This window comes from Glandiceps talaboti, chromosome 2, assembly GCF_964340395.1.
Source record: "Glandiceps talaboti chromosome 2, keGlaTala1.1, whole genome shotgun sequence".
NCBI classification, from domain to species: Eukaryota; Metazoa; Hemichordata; class Enteropneusta; family Spengelidae; genus Glandiceps; species Glandiceps talaboti.
Window position 1 is genome coordinate 30,267,380 of NC_135550.1, and position 19,031 is coordinate 30,286,410.

A 19,031-nucleotide genomic window follows, 5' to 3' on the forward strand; every position below is an offset into this window, starting at 1 on the left:
TATTGATATAAGTTAAAAGGCACAGAACAGATTAAAATTCTATCAATAAATAATAATATTTTTCACAAAGTGTAAAACATCACATACCATTCATCTACTTTTAACACACTCTTGTATGTGAACACATAGGCGGGAATGTATTTATTCCAAAAGTCACAGATTTTCATTGCAAACTGAGATATGCACAGACAGATCCCATCTAATCATCTTAGCAGAAGGTATTTCTCATTGTTACTAATTATTACGCGGCCATTGTTGGACCAGTGGAATTTTGAAAGCATCTTTGTGAAGTGCGTTGAGGATACAAGTAATCCTTGAACCTATACAATAGCAATAGAGAGACAGACAAGTCCCCGGGCCCAACACCATCAATAATGCATAGCATGGATAAATATAGGGCTTTATATTATATTGGGGGCATTGATTGTGGCTTAGTGGATGTCAAAGGGTGTGTAATAGATTTGAATTGCATTCAAATTATCCCTATTGTAAAAATATCAGCATTTGTTTGGGTGCTTACACAGTTATATATGAAAAGTTATCAACTTCAATGCAGTCATAGATAAGGTTATGTCTGAAAAGGACAAGATTAGATATCAAGGCAATGAAATGGTAAAGAATGCAAAAAAAATGAAGAAGGAAGCCTTATCATATCATCTTCAAAAGAATTCTTGTCAACTTAGAGGCTAAAAGCTCTCCTTGTGAGAAGTATGATAATAAGAAATAATTACATTTTTAAAAACTAAATACCTATAAGGAAATAGCTTTATTGTCATATTGATACTTTTGTCTACAACCTGTGCTCTCCATAAAAAATCCATAAAGATTTAGTGATTAGTGATTAGTGATAAGTATAAGAAAATACTATTGTTATGTAAATTCATAATCTTGTGTTTTCAAAAAACTATTTGGGTGGAACTTAGCTTTATTCTGGAGTAGGTAAACCCTGTAAGATACTTGGTGTTGTTCAGCCCTATTCAGGGTTCTGATAGCGTGGCACGAATGTCTGTATCTATATCTTTAAATACACACTGGTAAACCCTAAAATGCAGTGTTGTGACTATATAAATGGTGTTGCTAAAGACAGAAAAGTCTATATTGACAAATACATGATACGTCAGGTATTTCAGCTGTTACTGGATAAATGGGTATATGAATTAGAACACTGTGTGCTGTTGTGCGACAAATTATAAGGAAATGGAAGAAATGTTAAGCTTTTGAAAAATACATCAAAATAAAATAAAAATGATAGATGAGTATATTTGAATGATACTGATTGTTGGGTGACTCTCAGACCACTATCTTTTTAGTGGTCTGAGAAGTCTGTCTATCAGGATATCACATCAGCAGGATATCTTTATTGACATACATGTTTTCAAGATAAGAAATGGTGACTAAGCAAGGTGACAAATTTCACCTGTTTATTAGATTTCCTACTTTCAAATAAGCCAGGAAATGGATATTTATGAAATGAGAAGGTTAAAGTTCACAAGGAATAAATGGGGATCCCATTTCACTATAATGTATTCATTATAATGGTAACTTATTCTATTTTTAGTAAGCGTTGAGGTCATGTTCCAGCCTTCCTGGTAATATTTTAACATATTATTAATATCATGTCTTGTTAGAAATTGGAGGAAGAGTTGTCAGCCCACCAGGCTCTACTCAAAGCTGTGGCCAGTCGTGCACAGAAGATACTTAGTCGAAAAGAAAATAAACATAGTGGTGAGGGCGATGAAGGTGATACAGACACAACAGATTTGAGGGCTAAGTGGGAAGAATTGTCCAATCAGGTTGCAGAAAGGAAACAGCTGCTGGAAGCCTCTTTGCAACACAGTCAACCTCAGGTACGTAATCTGTTTGTAATTGTAGCTGAATATTATCAGCTTTATATATAAAACTATATTTTTAGGCCTAGAAATATTTATAGAATATGTGTAAGGTTTTTTGAACTGTGAAATATGCCAGGGCTGTGTTAAATCATTGACTGTTCTATTATTGTATACATTACAATGATTAATGACAAATGGGTATGGCCAGTTCTCCGTGTAATCAAAATATTCACAATTATTTCATGTCAGATTGGGTTTAATACTGATATCTTAGTAATATTTCATTCAAAAACAATCAAATCTACACTGAATTATGTCCAAAATAAGCAAGTAAATATAACACAGTAATGACATCGGAACACCCAAGGTATGGCCTACAGATATAATTCGGACTTGAATAAACATAAATTATTCAAAATCAATGAAGGGAACTGAACTGTGGTGTGGGGCCATCAGCATGACTTTCATGATGTAGTCACTGTCCAATATCTGTATTTATATTGATATTTATATTTATTGTACAGATTTGTTTGCATTTAGGTCACTCATGATGGGATATGTATATTAACCTTCAAATTGTTACGAGCATATTCATGACATTGTCAGTGGGTGGGATTGGATGATCCATATATTGAGTATGAAAACCTATAACCTATGTTGGACCATCTTGGAATTCAATTTGATCATCATAGCTGTTTTTGTACTTAGCTGTGTGTTAGTCATAACATGGTAATAAGAACATAACTTATGATGTAAAGTCAGGGTGTGGTATTAAATTTCATGTGTAAGATTTATACATTGTATAACCATGAAATTATACAGACAAATAAATTCTGACATGATGATAAATAAGAGATGAAAGTTTGAATAATTCATTGAGGCCAACTAATAAAACTAACAGGGTATTTCTCTTCTTCTCTAACACAGTCATATTTCAATTTTGTTACGTTGATAAAAAGCTGTAAACCTAGGTATTTTCATTACTACAAAATTTTACGATTTCACAGTCTTCACCCAGGCTAGTTTTCAAAGACTGGTATATTACTGGTATATCATGTACATGTACAAGAAGGCACTTTAGTCAATACCCATTTTTGTGTTTTTGGTTTTCCAGCAATAGTAGCGACAATAAATCATTAGTGGAAATGTCCAGGTTTAGAGCAGATCGTCATCCATCTAAATGCCATTTTGTTTTTCCATACAAAGTTACCTGATGTATTATTGGAGGGTTGATAAGCAGAATTAGGGAGGGGGGGAGGGTTCAAATATTTACAATAAGTAATACCTTGCTACTAAACAAATGTTGTTGAAAGTGAAATTCATAAAAAACATAACCAGGATTATGAATAGAGTGAGTTTATTGAAATAATGATGGTATGGATAAATATGGCGTTATATTTTATATCATGGCTAATAATGATTGGCTGTGTTGTTTTGTTTAGTTTAATATTAAAATCATTGATGGCTATTCACCATTTAAACGTATATTGAAAGTAGAAAACCTAGGAAAATTAGCAGTATGAATTGTATACGGGATAGGAAATTGACTTTATCGACTTTTGTACACAAGACTTCCTGTACATGTAGATTTATGTAGAGCTATGTCATTACAGGAATACTAATGATTTGATAAGGACAGATATCACCTTACAGTTCAGAGTTAATGTATAACATGGATTTGAAAATATTACAATATTTATCTGTATTGCATGTTTGAGAATAAAAAATATAGGTAGAACCGTACAGATGTTACAGATTTTAGATTTAACATTTTTATTTAGATTTGTGTATTTCAACTGCAGTTCATTTGATGGTTTTGAAATGTAGTTCACTGTATTTTTTCTCTCACATTATTGATTTTCCTGTGTCTAAATATTCTGTATTCTGTCCTGACTGTCACTGTTTGAGATTCCATCCAGTGATGTTGACAATCTGATAAATGCTGACAATCCATATATCTATCTTAAGTCAATAAACAAGTCTCTGTGGGATATATATTGATTTGTACTGAGGAAATGATATTATGACAGAAATTAGGTCATCGGTAAATAATCAAGCAAACAATTATTTGATAATTTGGAAAATCTTAATTGAATATTTTATTGACACAAAGAAAATAATTGTTATTGATATGAAGTTGATATTGCCAGCCCTGTATTATTATATCATCCATATTTATTTATTTATTTATTTATTTATTTATTTATTTATTAAGCCGTGTACACAAGAAGTGACATTGGCAAGGAAGTATACCAAAGCTAGTAATTAGCACAAAAAACCGTGTACATTTCAGTCATTCCTATGTTTACATATGATACAGTGTGTTGTCTGTAATATAATAATTAATCCTTCAGATTATTTCATCTCAGTCATTCCTCAAAGATTTAAATCATAAGTAAACATTTCTAAAATATGAGTATGGTCCAATATGTTGTCTATCATGATTGTCAACCCATCATACTATTTATCAAAATATTTCTGAGTCATGAGTAAAAATATTGAGAAATGAATATACCTACCACAGTATGTTGTCTACAATTTAATTAATATAAAACAATTTGATAAACGCCAGTTGAATCATTATCCATCCAAAAGTTCGTAGATCGTGGGATCATTTTACAAAACAAGAAGTATTGATTTAACATACCTAAGTATGTTTGCTCATTACAATTTACATCCACCATCACAACATCTATTTCCATGTGAAATATAGCCAACTACACTATCTGTCAATTCTTAATGAGATGGTGTACGTGATGTTTATCACAGCATCACAGTATTACGTGACGTTTTACACGAAATCATCCATGAATGTACTTTAATTGAATTTGTCTCTACAGAGATAATTTTAGATCAATCTCAGATGATAGATAAAGAAAACTCATTATATTACCGTGATGAGAGCAGGTCAGGACCGTAGCCGGAAAATTAATTTCCTACTAATGATTTTACTGATGATAAATAAATATATACTTACATTGTGTGAGCTAGGTGGGGTGATATAAAAGTCAATAGTCAACCATTCCTTTCTCTGTTTACATTCTCCTAGGAAATATACAAAGTAAACAACTTGATGTATAATTATTACAATGTCTATATTGTACAATTAAATGCACTTTGTGTTGGTACAGTTATATTGAAATGAAACGGTTAAATTCAAATGACTTGCTTAATTCATCATTCTTGATTATTTTCTTTATAATTTCATAAAGCCAGAGGGGAACAGCTGAAATACACTCGATTTTATTTCAAGACCCAGCAAAATAAATACATTACACTAATTGATTTGGTGTTTTGTCAGGTTTTGGTTTTTATTTTATGATGGTTTTTAAATGAAAGAGAATATCTAGTTCTTGAGATGACAACACTTGTTCCTATCATTGTACATAGCCAGTGAGTGTGTTTGATTATGGTGGCTTTCATTTCATTCATGTAGGAATTTTCTACAAGCACACCCCTACAGCAGTACAAACCCCGTAGAATACTTTCATATGATTTACCAGCTGATGAAACCAGTACTGAAGATCTTAGAGGTATTCTATCAGGACTCAACCAATGCTGGGAGAAATTACAAACTCAGGTAAGACATCACTTTCAGTCTTGTAGGCTGGGGAAAGTTTTATTTCTAATAATGTATCAGTGCAAGACTCAAGCTGAGAGAAAGTATAAATGCTTGTAAAAATGGTGTGATGTTATAAGGCTTTCTAGCAAGACTCAACCATTGCTTGGAGATATTGCACAGATAGGTTTATTGATTATCAGTTTCAGAAATAGATCTGGAAAATTTTATCTGTGGATTTGTTATGAGATGTATTTGCAGGAATAACATATCACTTAGAACATAGACAATAGAGAAATTGTCTATGCTTAAAATCTCTATTGTCTATGCTTAGAATAATAACAATTTCAGAGTAATCACAAAACTGTGTAAAGCTATATTATAGGAAGGTTCATGAGCAGTTATCAAACATCTCACTATCACAAATTTCAAACTTGGCGAAAATAATTTGGTAGATCTTGAACTTACTTCCCACAAGGACTTAAAACAGGGGTTGAATATTTTAATATATGATATAGACATGAAATGGCTGTTATTGGTTCACTGTAAATGAAGCTGTACCAGTCATCTTAAAAGTCAGACTCAGTTGTCATAGATGTTTATGTGTTCCTTTATTTTAAAACATATACTTGACATAAATAGCAATTTGTCATCTATATAACACACATCATTGCAAATATCAAGAAGCTGTACAATTTTATTTTCACCTTCAAGGCATCCTTTTCCTATGATTTACCAAATTATAACGTACAGTCTAAGGAAATATGACATGTCTACTAGCATCCTCATCCTCATTGTACATCAAGCAATCTATGCTATTAATATGTTCTAGTTGTAGAGAACTATTAGAGATGTTGATTTCTGTAATCTCAATTTTTCTGTGAGGATGTTTAAAGACACATTGTGATATCCGTATCTACATTGTACAACAGGTGAAAGACAAACAAGATCGTCTGGATGAAGCCTTTGAGTTCCAGCAACAATATCAAGATGCCCTACATTCAGTGTCACAATGGCTAGACTCAGTACAAGTCAAATTATTCTCTACTGACTGGAGTAAAGATACAGAAGAACAACTAGCCGATCACGAGGTCAGTTTTCTCTCTCGATTGTCAGTGAATATGTTAGCGGTAATGAATTGGTCAAATCTACCCAGATTCTCCTGATAGGCTTTCCATCAAATCATTTCAGTCATCAAGTGTTGTAAAACCGTGGGAAAACTTGCACTATTGTCAGACATTGTTTACAAATACAGACTGAATTGGTGTGACTTTTTGTCCTGTTTCAGGTTGACCCTTTGTCATTACAAGTTCATTTCCTGCTTGAAAAGAATACATGTTTACCAAAATTTAAATTTGAACAGGTTGTAACTGTCTTGTGTCAATTTATATAGTAACATGTCAGCTTGCTGTGATACTGGTAGATTCATGAATACTCACAACTTTTAGTTAATGACTTTCATAACCCACAAGGTACTGTAGTATATTTCTGGAAACAAAAATGTCGATTTACACAAAAATTTAATAAAGTGGAAGGGAAAAGGCAGTCATACTATCACAAAGTGTATGGAATGGAATATATCATTTCATTCACTGCATTAGCTCCTTTGTGTTATACTTGTATGAAATAATCACCACAGCAAAGTCATTTTACCAAATTGAATAGAATACTATATTAAAGTACCTTTAAAATTAAATTGAATTCGATTGAAATACTGCAGTCAGCATAATTACATTACTATACCCCAAGGTACAAAGGAGCTACTTTGGGACCAGTTTTCTATTATAGTTTGATAGTTGGTTGCATGGTTTTTGTACATATAGGATTTATACATTGAAAACATCAGATTGGTGAATTTGTTTTATGACATATACATTGTAGGATGCACAAAACAATTAATCTCACTGTAGAAGAACAGAATATTAGGATGTCATAATATTTATAAGATTAACAATATCTGAAAATGGAAAATAGAAATTGAAAAGAGTGTGATGAATTTTGGATATAAAGACATGAGTAAATGAAAGTATAGTACATGTAATATGATGACTTATAAAGTATTATTTGTATCATGGATGCCCATAGTACCTGTATGTCTGTGGAAAAAAAAAACTACTTCAGTCCCACGAAGTCTTTTGTAAATGCAATGGATAGAGCGTAGAAAATAGAAACTCCCATTCCATTGACATTCTGTCATCAACACCTGGGAATTGAGTTTTATTTATGTATGAGTAGTATAAAAAAAAACGTGAACAGAATGTCTGGGCTTTAGAATTACAAGGTGACATCAGGTCAGAGAGAGAGAGTGCAGTCAGCGATGTCGTCTTTTTAGTTGTTTTCATTTTTATGCCAATACAATTACTGACTTTGTTATAGGTACGTCCATTTTAGATCAGGTTGTCTTTTCTGTTTACAAATCCACAGCTGCTGTTGTTGTCATTATAGATACTAGTAACACTTTCCATCTTATGTAATAAAGGGTATTAATATTAATATGGTATTTAACAATATATTGTTTTTGTTTTAATTAGTCAAAATGAATGGGTCCAGTCAATTAAAAAAATTCTCCATTTTGCATGACGAATTTTCTCATAAATGTGAAACGAAACCAAGTATGACTTTTTGTTAAAATTAATTTTAAACAAATTCCCCAGCTTTCAGTCTTATATGTCATAAAGATGGTGGTATTTTAATCTTTAAATTAAAACTTTTTGCGGAAATGACCTTTCCAAATAGATGTTGAATGGGCCATACATATACTTAAAATACACTGCAATGCCAATAATATCTATATTCTCAGAAACCTGTTCAATATTTCTATGACTGACTTTCACATTTCTATCATCAACAGGCTCTATGTACTGAGATTAGAAACTTCCAGGACCAAATAGCATTCATGAACGAAGCTTGCCAGCTGATCATAGCCGAGGCCGATACCAAAGACAGGGCTCTCATCAAACAGACCTTACAAGATCTGAATGATAGGCTTGCCACTTTGGAGACTGAGGCACAGGGCAAAGAACAGGACTTGGTGGAAAGGAACGTACAGTTCAAGGCCTACCAGGTATAGTTTGTCTACTGTTGGTCTCTAAAATGGAGATATGTTACGGTACATGTCGCTTAATCCTCAAACTTGGACCATAAAATGGTCTCCCAGTTTTGCAAACATCCAATCTGGGACTGGTTCCAGTTCCAATGTTGGACAATGTAAATATATGTTTTTTGTCATGTGGTGATGCCGGGAAAGTACAGTCATATTCACCTTCCCATGCAGTTAATTCAAGTCATTTTCAACCTCCAATATTCCATCACTTCAATGATCCATCTATAAAATGGTCTAAGTCTTCTTTGTTTTGTCTGTTTTAGTATTGTCAATATTTCATACACATGTTGGCAATATTTAGAGTAACAACATTTAAAAAAATGTCATTTTCAAAATGTAGAGTTAGCTATATATATGACCTTTCAGTATCAGTTTGAGTGATCTCAACTTTGTTAGAAATACATCCAGAATTTATTTGATATTTGTACTGGATAAGGAATTGCTATTTATCTCATATCTGTTTGATCTGAATAAATGAAACATTGGTAAAGGTGAACAAAGAAGCTTTGTTGGAAATTGGTGATAGAACCACTCATTAATATTGTAATAGTAGAATGACAAATACCCTTGTCAACTACAAAGGGTAATACTATACTATTTTCATGGTTATTTCTTATACCTTTGATGTGTTGATAGGATTAACTGGATTAATCGGATTTTCATCTTTTCCGATCGCTACAGTTTTCTAGGAAATTCAGAAAATTATGTTTCAGTAATAGGATTAGGTATCTGAATAGAAAAGTCAAACGATGGAAAGTGAAAGAAATTGACATTTGTGTCTCATAAAGGGAAAATGTTTGTTATGTTGTTTGACAAAGTTAGGTAGAAATTGAGATGCCATGTTGATGTTTGACATATGGTACCACATGATGTACTTTAGGCATTATGAGGATGAAAGAAACATTGTTATTGTACTTGTTGTGAAACATCCTAAGTTAATTTCAAGATAGATAAAAAAATCCTTGAAAATCCCATCACTATTGTAAAGTATGAATTTCCATGTTCTATACACTCCACAGATGGCTTATATCCTAAACCAGCATTGTTGGTAGCTACTGTAGTTTAGTTTAGTTCTGATCATTTCTTTCTCCATACTGTCTGTGTTGAAACATAGTCAGGTAGGAAGTGACTGTACCTCTATGGATAGAAGGACTTTTACTTTAGTTTCATATAGTATAGTAAACCTCAGACTGTTGCTTGCCCCCACTCTCTATTTTGACACTCAAACCACCAAAACTGAGGTTGAATAGTCAGGTACTGAAGTAGGATGTGATACTGGTATAGATAGAGCATGGATGTCTTAGTGATAAGACTGTATGATCCATGGATAGAACTCAGACCAGTGGTCAGTGGCTAGAGGAACTAGTTGAAATGGTCAATTAATCCTTCTATTGTGAAGACTGACACATTTCACAACTCATAATCACCATGATTAATTTCAATAGATGTATTCTTAATTAGCATCCTAGACAATCTTGTTTATGCATAGCGTTCAGGGTGTATGGTTCATACATGTTAACTTCTACACTCTTCAGACTTGACCCAAACATGCAACACTAGAAAGTGTACATTTCTAGACTTTGTTCCTAATCATGGATTGGTGTGATTCATTTCATCTGTTACTGTTACAGGATGAAATTCATCAGTTTCAGCAGTGGTTAGCTGACACCAAGGGTATGCTAGAAGGTGATAAAGACAGAGAAGAAGAAGGCAAGGGATCCTTGGAAGAAAGCTTGATTTTTAATGAGGTAACAATGAGTATCCATGGTAATGAAACACACAAGACACCATGTCTGTTGTCATTCTGTATACAAGTCTTCTCAGTCTCAGCATAGTTGAGTTGAAATTGATCTCAGAAAATGCTGGTGTTTCAGTTTATTGGCTTTAATCACAAATAAATTGAAAACCTCAATATAACAAGAGTTTCCACTTAATCACAGACAAGGAAGTAAATCAGGAGACAGATGACCCTGCATGTATATTACTGATCAAGTGTGGTTTGTGAGATTTCAGTATTGATCAAGTGATTATGCTGTCGGTCCCTCACCCTTGTATAATTTTGAGACATATAGGGAAGACTTGCACATTTCAGCTTTGTAACCATGAGCACATGAATTTCAATAACATGCAGAGTCATTTTGAAAATAACTCACTCTGTCAACTCGAATTGATCTTAATCAGTGCTGTGAGAATTTTAGAACATTAGTTGCATGTTTGTGGGACATTTTAAAGAGATCCATGGTGTTGATGGCTTGCTTGGTTGTTATGGTGGAGGTTATTTTCACCTTGAATATTTTCTGCTGTGTGGCTGTTGCCCATTAACGCACTGTTAAAATCACCTCATTATTGTCAAAGCTTTGGAAATGTAGTCGGCTGCATATATTAGCACATAACAAAAGAATTGCTGAATTCACCCTGAATATTCTATGGATCTAGTAAAACGAAAATAAAAATGATCAAAATGGTACATTAAAAGTGAAAATTATGGGATTTGTCTTTCCAAAAGTTTATGTAAAACTAACCACCCACTTGAAATCTTTTATGTTCCCTGGGAACTACTGATTGTCAGGTACATGCAAGGACTTTCTATTGAAAGAAGAATACAAAAACCAATTCCATGTACATGTTATAACCTTGAAAAAACAAGAGAGTTTTTTTTGTGAATGCATTGTGTTGGACTAGTGTGGTTTAGTTTTGGTGTGGTGAAGCATTGTTTGTATAAAGTAATCTTACATTGTCACAGATAACAAAGACTATCTTCAGTCTATTATTATCTTTTGTGTAAAACATTTTCATTGCCTCTAACCATTCTTCCTTTTGTTCCCATCTTTGTACCCCTCCTTTTCATTAAAAAACCTACCTTTATAATAAGGATGGAAGATATCACCATTTCCAGGTGCAGTAGCTTTGCTTTTCCTGCGCTTTATTACCGATATATTTCACCTAGTGGGCTTTTAAAGTTTTTAATACTATTACTATTAATAAAAAATCTTTGGAACACTTGTGTAGTTTATGTTGTAAAAATGCTATCATTATGTTATCACTTGTAGATTTCTTTCAAGGCTTCATCTTTCTGTTTCATTATTTTTCATCTACAAAATATCACTCAGAAAGTAACAAGTTAAGCCTTTCAGTGTAATACTTTATGTTTGCCTGCCAGTGAGTAGTTTTACACCAGGTAGTCTTTCCTGATAATGCTGCTACATATAAAAATTGACAACAGACTTTCTTTGTATTATATCTCAAAAACTTTCACTTCCAAATGAACTGAATATAACAATTTGAGATGGCCTACATTTAAGTACAGAATCAGTAGAGCAAAACATTGCCGAGTTAGGGGAACTGTGTAGGATGGTCAGTGAATGCAATCATTGGTGTGTATCATCGTGGGAAGATGAAATAGACAATACTGAAATCACTAGACTGTATGGTGTAATAGATAATAAATTATCAAGTTTTAGAAGAACAAGACCATTGATGAATTCTTGAGTATCTATTGTAAAGATCAGTCATAGGCCATTTAGACACGACCTTGTGTTCATCAGGTCACTGACTTTTCTCTCTCTGTTCCGCCCCGTTGCCATAGAAACTAGAAGGGGATATTCACACTTATGAGGGAAAGCTGAAAGAAATCATGGACCGAGGACAGCAACTGTTGAACCATGATCCAAGATTACAGATGCCTGCTGAATTGAATATTCTACGTAGCAACTGGGAGGATCTTCAGAGACAAGCTAATGCTAGGAAGAATGAACTGAGCAAAGCTAGGTTGCTGCAGGAGAACTATCAGAAAATGATGGAGGACTATGCAGATTACCTAGACACAGCAGAGGAAAAGTTAAAGAGAGGTGAAATCATAGTAGCCGATTTACCAGATTTGCAGGAACAACTGGAAAAATATAAGGTGAGTGAATTATGTATTTCAAGGAATGATGCAGAATTTTGGAAACACTGTTCCATCTAATGTACATGTTCAATAACTACTGCCCTCTAGTGGTGATGTGTGGCAAGAGAATAACATAGATAAAGATCTTCAACAAAAGTGTTTGTTCTTGTTGCAGTAATATGTTTGATGATACTGATTCAAGATCAATATGTTTTATCATCTTCATCATCTTTAAAGAAGTATAGGAAAACATTTTCACCAAACTGTATCTGACACCATTAATCTTCATTTTCTTTCACAAACAGGAGTTTTTCTCTGACATGGAAGGGCATCGCCTAATGATAGAATCCCTAGCCCAGAAGACAGACCCAGCTACCAGACAACAATTCGCTCCTCTACAGATGAGTCTGTACCAACGTACTCAACAACTACAGGAACTGGCCAATCAGAGAGGACAAGAGCTAGAAAGACTAACACAAGAATGGGAACAGTTTCTCAGAATGTACAATGATTTGAACAGCTGGCTAGCCCATATGGAGTCTCAGTTCCCAAGAGAAGTCAGAGATGATCACTTGGAGACAGTGCAACAAAATGTACACAGATTCCAGGTGAGTTTAGTTGACAAAGGTACTTGAAAAATATTTGTCCAAAAGTTCTAGCAGGATTCGCACAGTCCTGAAAAACCCTGGAATTTCAAACTCTCCCTGGAAAACCCAGAAATGATTTTTACTCTACGTGTATGAACCCTGTCTAGTCATTGCAAATGAATGTGTGCAGCATTAAGATATTACAATGTATGAAGCATGTATCTTTAATCAATAACATATATCCCATCTGTGGTCAGTCATATTGTACAAAATTAACAACGTTTTGTTGATGTAACACCTAAACTAGCCTATCCATGTGGACCAAAAATTAATTATTTGATTCACTGCCCAAAATGCAGATTAATTCCTCTTTCTGATGACACTTGATGTTTGATTTTCCTTTCGTAGGCTATGAAAACACTCCTAGCTGACAAACAGCCATCACTACATCAAGTTATTGACCGTGGACAAAATGTCCTGAAAGCTGTGAGCTGTCCCAACTTGGAAGCTCAACTTGCTGATCTTGGTGAACGTTGGTTAGAACTTAGTAGTAAGGTCTCTCATAAATTAAAGGGATTAGAACAATTAGTGGAAGCCTGGAAAGGTTTTGATTCTGGCTCTGAAGAACTCTCTAGCTGGCTGCAGAAGGCACTTGAAGAACTTGGTGATTGGAGTAGTCGGGAAAATATCCCAGAAAAGGGACCAATAGCTTACCAACTGGAGAAGTTCATGGTGAGATATTTGACAAGATAGTATAAATCCTTCTACCAGGAACCTGGACATAGTTTTGATTTTAGTCTGTTAGCAACAGATTTTGAAGGTCTTAGTAACATAGATCAGGAGCTTGTCACAAGGGAAATGAGTTATTTTACCAGAAATCTTCTTGTGTTTTGGATCTATGTTGTTGTGGTATTTTTTACCTTTACCAAAGTCATTTTCTACCAGCAAACTTTCAGTACAGGGATTACAAAATTGTTACCTATACTTCTACTGGCTTAGTCTAATTTGCAGCAATACTAGAACAACTGTAATGTTTGACATTTAACTTAAATAAAGTAACAATCTTTCCCACTAAGTTACAACATTCTTTGCATTGTTACCTTTATAGGAGTTCAGGAAAGATGTGGCTAATCACAGCCCCATTAAGGCCACCGTGACTCAACATGGCAACCAACTACTTAGACTCAAGAAATCAAACACCCAGCCAGTCCGAGAGAAAGTCATAAGAATAGAAAGTCAATGGAATGAACTGATGTCTGAAATTCCAGCCGTCCAAGATGAGTTACATCACCTACAAATGGAAATGCTACCATCAAGACAAGCATTGAATGAATTGATGTTGTGGATGGATGGACTCCAGAGGGCGATCAACAGAGATGACATGGCTGATTTTAGAAGTTCATTGGATGTTGAAATGGATCTTAGGAAGTACAAGGTACAACAGGAATTTTTTTTTAATTGTCGAAATTTGTACATCTTTTAGAAGTATTGTACATATGGAATTTCTCAGCCCTAGAAAGTTTAACAACTGTGATGGAAAGTAATGATAATAATAAATCATACTTCTCGTTTTTTTAACAGGGCTATAAACTTGACTTGCAATCCAAACAGCTGACTGTAGAATTTGTCAACCAGTCCATCTTACAAAGTAGCCAAGACCATGAAAGTGAACGAAGTGATAAAACTGAATTTGCTGAAAAGCTGGGTGCTATGAACACCAAATGGCAGTCTCTGAACAACCAGGTCAATGAAAGAGCCAAGAATCTAGAAATCCTACTTAAAGATTGGCAGGACTATGAGAGAAACGTCAAAGAATTGTTGAAATGGTATGAACAACAAGAGACAAGAATCAAGAGATATGAAGGAAAGATTGGCCATGAGATGGGAGTACAACATGCACTCAAGGACTGCCAGGTACAGTCTTACAAATTTCTAGCTGCATGCCAATAAATTAAAAATCAAATGATCAAAAAAAAATTTTAATTTAATTTTATGCCATGATTCTGATAGGAATTAAAAAAGAAAAAAAAAGGAATTAAAAAAAAGTTGAAATATCCACAGAGGTTCAGGAAAAACCTAATTTTGATTTTCACAATTTTGGCAGGGAAACTAAAACATTACATGAAAAGTTTCAACAACACAGAAAATTGTACGAATTATACAAACACAGCTGCTAATATTGTTGTTACTTATCCACTCAGCTGACAGCAGAATACACAAACTTGTATAATCGGTATGCCCTGTGTCTGACCTATGAGTACCACTCTAGTCAAAATATTATATATTCATATTTAATTCTGCTATGTGGAAAAAATTGTCTAAGTAAAAATAATTCCAATATGATCCACCCAAAGTAGTTTAAAGTTTTATTCAGAGATGATCATTTCTACATATTTGACAGCATTCCTTCTATTTTAATCTATATTTACAAAATGTACATGCAGATGTCAGCATATTTTATCAAAAGGTTTTTGTAAACGATATGGATGTTCAATGCTCGTATTGTCATAATGTACATAACCCCATGTGACAGATGGCATACACACTATTCAAATCCAACTCTACAATTCACATAAAAATTATGTTATGTCATGTCATCCAATACTTTACTCTCAAATGTAAACACCCTAGGTTAGTGAATAAAAAGAAAACTTGTGTAATTTAACAGCAAACAAACATGTTCTGCAGATAGGGTTAATAAGTATGAAAATATGCCATAGCATGAAGGAAGATCAGCTGTTACCTAAATACAATTATATGGTTTGAACTATATCAGTTGAGAATGAATGTATTTGGATAACAATATGAAATTAGCATTGATGGTATGAAATTAACATAAACTGTATGAAATTACTAGTAATATAAACAGTTAGCATAAAAGAGAATGAAATTAGCATAAACCCAAAGATGATGCTGTGAATATTGCCACCACTAATTTGAAGCAAAAATTCAAATTTCCAATACACAGGTTGTTGAAGAACTTGTTGAGGCCAAAGACCATGATGTTGAGACAATAGAAAAATCTGGACTGAACTTGACCTCCAGGGCCCATGTACAAAGGACTCTTGATGAATTAGAACAAGCTAAAGAAACTCTTCTTGGGAAAGTTCACAACCTTCAATCTACCCTTATCGGTATAGTTGATCTGTGGAGGCAATACAGTGATGCTCTACATAACGTCACCAAGTGTTTAAGTGAAGCAGAGTATACACTTGGAAAATTCCGTACTATCGGCGGCCGACTTGATACTTTTAAACTTAGTCTCTACAAAGTCAAGGTAGGAAGTGTATTATTTCTTTGGTCAATGATACAAGTTGGGTATATTATGTGATTGTGGTAGGGGTATATTTATCATTTTTGATGCATTTTGAGGTTCTTTTGTAAGTAACACAGAGTGCCAGGGCCTGGTTCTAACTTTTGCACATTTCTTGAACATGGATGTATAAACTGTACTTCCTGCTTTAGAATTTTCACCAAAGCACGAAATATTTGCCATTACTTATTAAATATATGCACAAAATATTAATAAGTAATTTTTCAATTTATTTTTTGCCTTGACATATATTAATTTATTCACTAACTTTGGTTCTCACATTGTTAATGTAACATACTGGTAAAGTGACAGTTGAGCTATGTTGATTTTTGGTGTTCTTTTCTATTTCTTCCCCATCACATTTTAGCAGAGTGAAACTGACGATAGCACTGACCGAGAAAGCACAGCTGACCTTGACCCTGAACCTTTACTGCATGTATGTTTCATTGTTGTATCTTTCCTATTGCACGTGACGAGTATCCACTCGGTACCTCATAATGGTTTTTGTCTTTTTATTAGAGTTATACTGTTTTTGTCTTCTTTTGGACATGCTCTTTTTTGTCTTGTTTTTTGTTCTTGTTTGCATTTCAGAGTTAATTCTCTATAGATTCATCTGTCTATAATCTCCACAAATGCATGGACATTATCTGAATAATTCTAGATCTGATTACATCTCGGTCCAATGTTGGTGCCACTTTAATAACTATGTATTTTTCACTCCCTTAAATATCACCACTACCATATATTATTATCAAGGTGGTATGGGTGTAAGGACTAACCAGTATTTCTCTTGTACTTACTAACATCATTTATATCATTTTCTGTAATAGACATTTTTTATAATGATAAAAATCTGTCACAGTTCCAACATATTTACACATTGTCATTGACAATATTAAAGTCATCAATTCAATGAAATTATCTCAAAGTGCATGATTACTGATTTGTAAAGAGTAAGAATTTCTCAGCTACTGATATGACAGCAACATGTCAACAGAGTTGATTATATTCAACTAAATCTACAGCTTAGTATTTTATATTGTTGGATGATCTTAACAGAGAGCTGTCTCATCCTGCCCACATCATAGTTAAAAATCTTATGGTTGAGTATTTAAATCTAAAACTGTACTATTTCGTGTACAAAATGAGGAGGGGACATTCAACCAATGGAGATACTATGATATTGTGGTGTCAATCAATCTGGGAAAATGTTTCCTTTTTGTGATTTCCACATTGATTGACATCACATTGGGGGCACTCTTGATGTCACCTGACAGTGTATTAATTTGTACACATTTTGGCCGATACTTCTAAGTTCATTACAATAAGTGTGTTTTTCTAAGATTTGGGATGAAATGATTCTGTCAAGATCATCCAATATGTCATTTGTAAGATACTAAGCTACACAATCTTACTACTAATCTTTCAAACTTCCTTCAACAGTTTTGATCTCTGATCAAGATACATTTTATCTCAGTCTACACCCTAACTGTAAATTGCATGCCAACTTCATTTTAGGGTGTAAATGGTGCATGGTATTCAATCTTATAAAAGACATACTTGACATTTTAATGACATTTATTTTGGTTCTATTTTTTCCCATTTAATGCAACTACCCCAATCATACACCTCACAGCCCCAGGACTTGCAGCGTATCAAGGTGTCTACATTTTTTCATGCAATGTTATGGTGTTTTATGTTGTCATGGTGATTTCATCATTGTCATGGTGATTTTGTTGTTGTCACTAATTTGCATGTAAAATTTTTGTATATAATTTTGTGTCTAACATATATGAATGTAATTTATTCATGTTTACCTTGTTTTTGTTGAATGTTTAATTGGAATGTGTATTTGTACATTTCTGAGATGTGGATAAGAATTTTGATATTTGCAGAACTCAAAATAGATGTGCAATACATAAAATATGAACAAATCTTAGCAACTGTACACCTTCTACTTTTACATTGACTGACAGATCAGGCTTTGCCAGCTCTCTTTTAATCCCTTTCCACAAACAATGATATCAAAGCTCCCAGGTAATTCATTGTACAATCTGACTCTAACAATGTTGTAGCTCAGTATTACAACATAAAGAAAAACATTCAAAAGAACAAAAATAAAAGGCAAGAGAAAATATTGAAGTCACACAGTGTAGTAGAAAGTTGATGAAATTCAATCTGCAGGCTAACGTCTAGACTGAAACTGATTAAAATAGAATGCAATCTCTTCAATAACCAAGTTTATCTGGTACATGGTGGACTTCTTGTGATTCTATCACTTTCACTCATAGACTGTCTCTATTGCAAATAAAAACTTGTCAACATCTCAGAACATAGCTGATAAGTCAATTTCATATGGTATATGTGAATGCAAAGTAGATGTTGGTACATATAGTGTATAAATAATGGTGTACACTGGTACATGGTGATGAAACAAAAATGATTTGCATGAAATTATATTTGTCTTAAAGGTGCATGGTAATTGGTAGTTTATTAAATGTAGAATGAGTCAAGTGTTAATTTGAGTGTTAACTTTGGAGATATGCGAACAGTGTTGGTAGTAGTTTGAGATGTTTGATTTACATACACAGTATCACTGTCACCTTAGTGTTTCTTACACGACACATTCTATCACTGTCACCTTAGTGTTTCTTACACAGAACATTCTATCTTTGACATTTTCTCTTTCTGTCTGTAACTCTTCTAAGCCTACACAAACTCTGGAACATTTTTATCTGTGTCTTAGGCATA

At 33.6% G+C, this 19,031-nt stretch overlaps 1 protein-coding gene across 1 annotated transcript in view; it reads left to right on the forward strand.

Annotated features, from left to right (window-relative positions):
- LOC144446524 (nesprin-1-like) overlaps nt 1–19,031 on the forward strand; it is a 168,360-nt gene that overhangs the window by 120,623 nt on the left and 28,706 nt on the right. Inside the window, 14 exon segments of the mRNA XM_078136309.1 lie at nt 1,629–1,847; nt 5,269–5,412; nt 6,324–6,482; nt 8,243–8,455; nt 10,126–10,242; nt 11,367–11,390; nt 12,081–12,398; nt 12,686–12,988; nt 13,376–13,699; nt 14,076–14,402; nt 14,549–14,881; nt 15,936–16,244; nt 16,651–16,716; nt 17,917–17,940. Of these exon segments, the coding sequence (XP_077992435.1) occupies nt 1,629–1,847; nt 5,269–5,412; nt 6,324–6,482; nt 8,243–8,455; nt 10,126–10,242; nt 11,367–11,390; nt 12,081–12,398; nt 12,686–12,988; nt 13,376–13,699; nt 14,076–14,402; nt 14,549–14,881; nt 15,936–16,244; nt 16,651–16,716; nt 17,917–17,940 (2,880 nt within the window).